The sequence below is a fragment of the Pteropus vampyrus genome, unplaced genomic scaffold (assembly GCF_000151845.1).
Source record: "Pteropus vampyrus isolate Shadow unplaced genomic scaffold, Pvam_2.0 Scaffold141, whole genome shotgun sequence".
Classification (NCBI taxonomy): domain Eukaryota; kingdom Metazoa; phylum Chordata; class Mammalia; order Chiroptera; family Pteropodidae; genus Pteropus; species Pteropus vampyrus.
This window is the reverse complement of record NW_011888922.1, coordinates 2743060-2746446: the sequence shown is the minus strand read 5'-3', so window position 1 is coordinate 2746446 and position 3387 is coordinate 2743060. Positions and strand designations below refer to the sequence as shown.

At 56.8% G+C, this 3387-nt stretch overlaps 1 protein-coding gene across 1 annotated transcript in view; it reads left to right on the top strand.

Annotated features, from left to right (window-relative positions):
• MYO7A (myosin VIIA) overlaps nt 1–3387 on the top strand; it is a 72544-nt gene that overhangs the window by 53638 nt on the left and 15519 nt on the right. The window contains exons 28-30 of the mRNA XM_023535554.1: nt 665–782; nt 1541–1667; nt 2824–2993. Of these exons, the coding sequence (XP_023391322.1) occupies nt 665–782; nt 1541–1667; nt 2824–2993 (415 nt within the window). The remainder of the gene's footprint in view (nt 1–664; nt 783–1540; nt 1668–2823; nt 2994–3387) is intronic.

Below are 3387 nucleotides of genomic sequence, written 5' to 3'. Positions count from 1 at the left end.
AGCAGAGCGGGGGTGGCCTGGTGAGGCTGGAGTGGTAGATCTCCAGACCCTGGTTGTGTAAGAGCAGAATCGTCTTTGCACACAAGCTGCCAGAGGACCTCACAGATCAGCAATCTCTAACCCCTTACCACACAGCCTCTCCCCCCCCCTCCAGCTCTTTGCCTTCTCTAGTGAGCTGCCCACAAGCCTCCACCCCTCCCTGAAGGCTCTCTGCACCCCCTCTACATCTAGGCCTGGCTCACCCCTAAGGCCCTCGCCTTCCCTCCAGAAGAGATGTGAGTTCTCCCTTTTCACCCCTCCGTCGCTATCCTTGGCAATCTTTCCGTCACACTTGGTCAGCTGCTAAAGCCCATCCCTTCCTTGAACCTGCACTGGCTAGAATTGTGGGCTTTTCAGTCACTCTGCTGAGTTGGGAGCTCCCTGTTGTATGTGGGGGGTGGGCACCCATGCTTCCCAGTAAGTGCTCACTGATGTCGATGGAGTAAGAGAAAGACAAGCGACAGGGTGGCTGGGGGCTGATGGAATGGGATGAGGCACACGATGCACAGGAGGGCACCACAGACCTGGGCCTCCATGCGTCCAAGCCCTGGCCTCGGGGCAGGGACATTTGATTTCCAGATGAGAGTGTATAATGTCTTTTTGTTCCCTGTCTGTCCCCCTCCAGGGGATTTATGCCCAGAGGAGAACTGATTCCCAGAAGGTCAAAGAGGATGTGGTCAATTATGCCCGTTTCAAGTGGCCCTTGCTTTTCTCCAGGTTTTATGAAGCCTACAAATTCTCAGGTACCCCCAGCCCTCCTGCCTCCATGCCCTGCTCCCTCTCTCACTCCATGGCTCCAGCCCACGGCATGGGGAGGAGATGCCCTGAGCCAGTTGCCCCAGTCAGCCAGGCTCCTGCCTGCAGAGCCACTTGGTCTCTCCAGGCCAGGGCGCTGAGTGGGCCTATCTTCCTCGGTCTAGTCAGGGTCTGTGACATATAGTAGGTGCTCAGCAGCGCATTGGGTGGAATAACTGAATGAGTATTGAGATCATTAAAACACCTATAGAAGAAGGTAGCCCAGAGTACGGGCTGGGCTGACTCCGTGAAGCTGACAATGGATGTAGCTGACAGTGGATGTAGCTGACACAAGCCTGCACGGGTCGTTAGCTCAGCCATCCTCGGGCTGTCATTTGGGGCACCTGCTCGGTGCCATGCCCCGTAACTGGTGCCAGGCTTCATGGAATCACCAAATACCAGGCTTGCGGGGACCTTGGGTCTCCATGAGTCCAAGTCCTCCCTACACTCCGCATCACTGCAGGGCGAGGACTTGTACAAAGACCAGTGGCAGGGCCAGGACTCACGCCCAGTGCCCTGGTTTCAGCACGCTCGTCCCACCACACTCTGGGCTTTTGCTTCCAAGGAGGTTGTGTTCTCTGAGGCTCAGTTTCCCCATCTGTAAAATGGAAATCCATCTACTCCCCACCCTGGCGGTTGTGAGGATGGGAAGGGCTGGGACCTGGGGGCGGGGGCCTCCCTCTCAGTGCCTCGGTCTCTGCCCCAGGCCCCAGCCTCCCCAAGAATGATGTCATTGTGGCCGTCAACTGGACAGGGGTCTACTTCGTGGATGAGCAGGAGCAGGTGCTTCTGGAGCTGTCCTTCCCTGAGATCATGGCCGTGTCTAGCAGTAGGTTAGTCCCAGCCCTTGCACGCCCCACTTTAGTGCAGAGCAGGGAGTTGTCAAAGCTGCACAAAGACCATGGAGGGGGCGGGACTCAAGCATTGGGGCCCTGACTCAGCACTGTCTGAAGTGAGGGGCAGATGGAGGCACAGAAGGGGAAGGAGAGGACTCCCGGAGCCTTCCTGTCTGTCACGGGGCCTTTGAGGGGAGTCTCCGCCTCACAGAGGACATCGCCGAGGTGCAGAGGCACGCAGTGGCCTGTCCTGGTCGCGTGTAACTGAGCAGTTCGTGTGGCACTGTGCAGACCCCTCGGGCCCCTCCCTCCCAACGGGGATGGAGGAGGGTCTCTACAGTGCATTAGTGTTGTTCCAAGATGGGCTAGAGTAGTTAGGACAGTCAGGGGCAGTCGGGTGTGTATGGAAGGAACCTGGCCTGGGTTCAGGAGCCTGGGTGGACTCATTTCCATGTCCTCATCCCTAAAATGAGGTCTTAGTACTTTCCTTAGTAACATGGTGAAGAATGCACACAACACTCAGTGGGAGAGTTCTTTGCACACTGCAAAGTACAATGCACATGGGAACGAGGTTGGGGGTGGGCTCCTGGAACATGCTGGCATTCACAGCAGGGCCTTCCCCATCTGGGGCTGTGTCTGATGTGGGCCAGCGCTGGGCCATGATCCCCTCCGAGCAGGCAAGTGCTAGGCGCAAGGGATGCAGTGGTGACAAGATAGTCCTTATCCTGTTGAAGCCTATGTTGAGAAGGAAGATGGATATTGAACAGGCCATGTGACAGCAGGACCCATGTGATAAGGGCTGCGGGAAGGCAGGGAAGGCTTCCTGGAGGAAGGGGTATCTAAACTGAGACCTAAAGGGTAAGTAAGAATTAGACAGCAAAGGGAAAGTGGTCTGGGCCACTGCCGGCCTCCCTCTGACCATGTGTGACTTTGGCCAGGCCATGTCTGACAGGTTGAGCTGAGCTAAGTCTCACCCTGGCTGGGCCAGCCTCTCTCTGGCCAAGCCACGTCCGACTAAGCTGGCCTTGGTCTCCTTCAGGGAGTGCCGTGTCTTGCTCTCGCTGGGCTGCTCTGACTTGGGCTGTGCTGCACGTCACTCGGGCTGGGCAGGACTGACCCCGGCTGGGCCCTGTTCTCCATGTTGGTCCTGCAGGGGAGCCAAACTGACAGCCCCCAGCTTCACGCTGGCCACCATCAAGGGGGATGAGTACACCTTCACCTCCAGCAATGCCGAGGATATCCGTGACCTAGTGGTCACCTTTCTGGAGGGGCTCCGAAAGAGGTCCAAGTATGTGGTGGCCTTGCAGGACAACCCCAACCCTGGTGAGTGGCTCCTGGCATGGGCTGCCCGGTACTGGGGGTCAGGGGTATCAGTCAGATCACACACCTTATCCTTGGCCTGGCATTCAAGCTGCTAGTGCCTGTTACTCATCCTTCCCCAGACGCCCTTGGTTCCAGCTGGACCAAATACCTAAACTCTGTGCCTGCCTTCTGTGCTCTGTGGGCAATCTTTTCTCTCTTTTCTTTTCTCCATATTTAATACTTCCTTCATCTTCAATACTTATCATCTGTCACCTTAGTCAGGTGAGATCAGGGGTTCCTCCTGTGTTCTCCGAGTACCCACCATCTTCAAATGATGACAGCAATTACGGCTCCCTTCTGGGCCCTGGGCAGAGAGGAAATAGACCTTGTCCCTGCCCTCAGTGGAGAGAGGGGG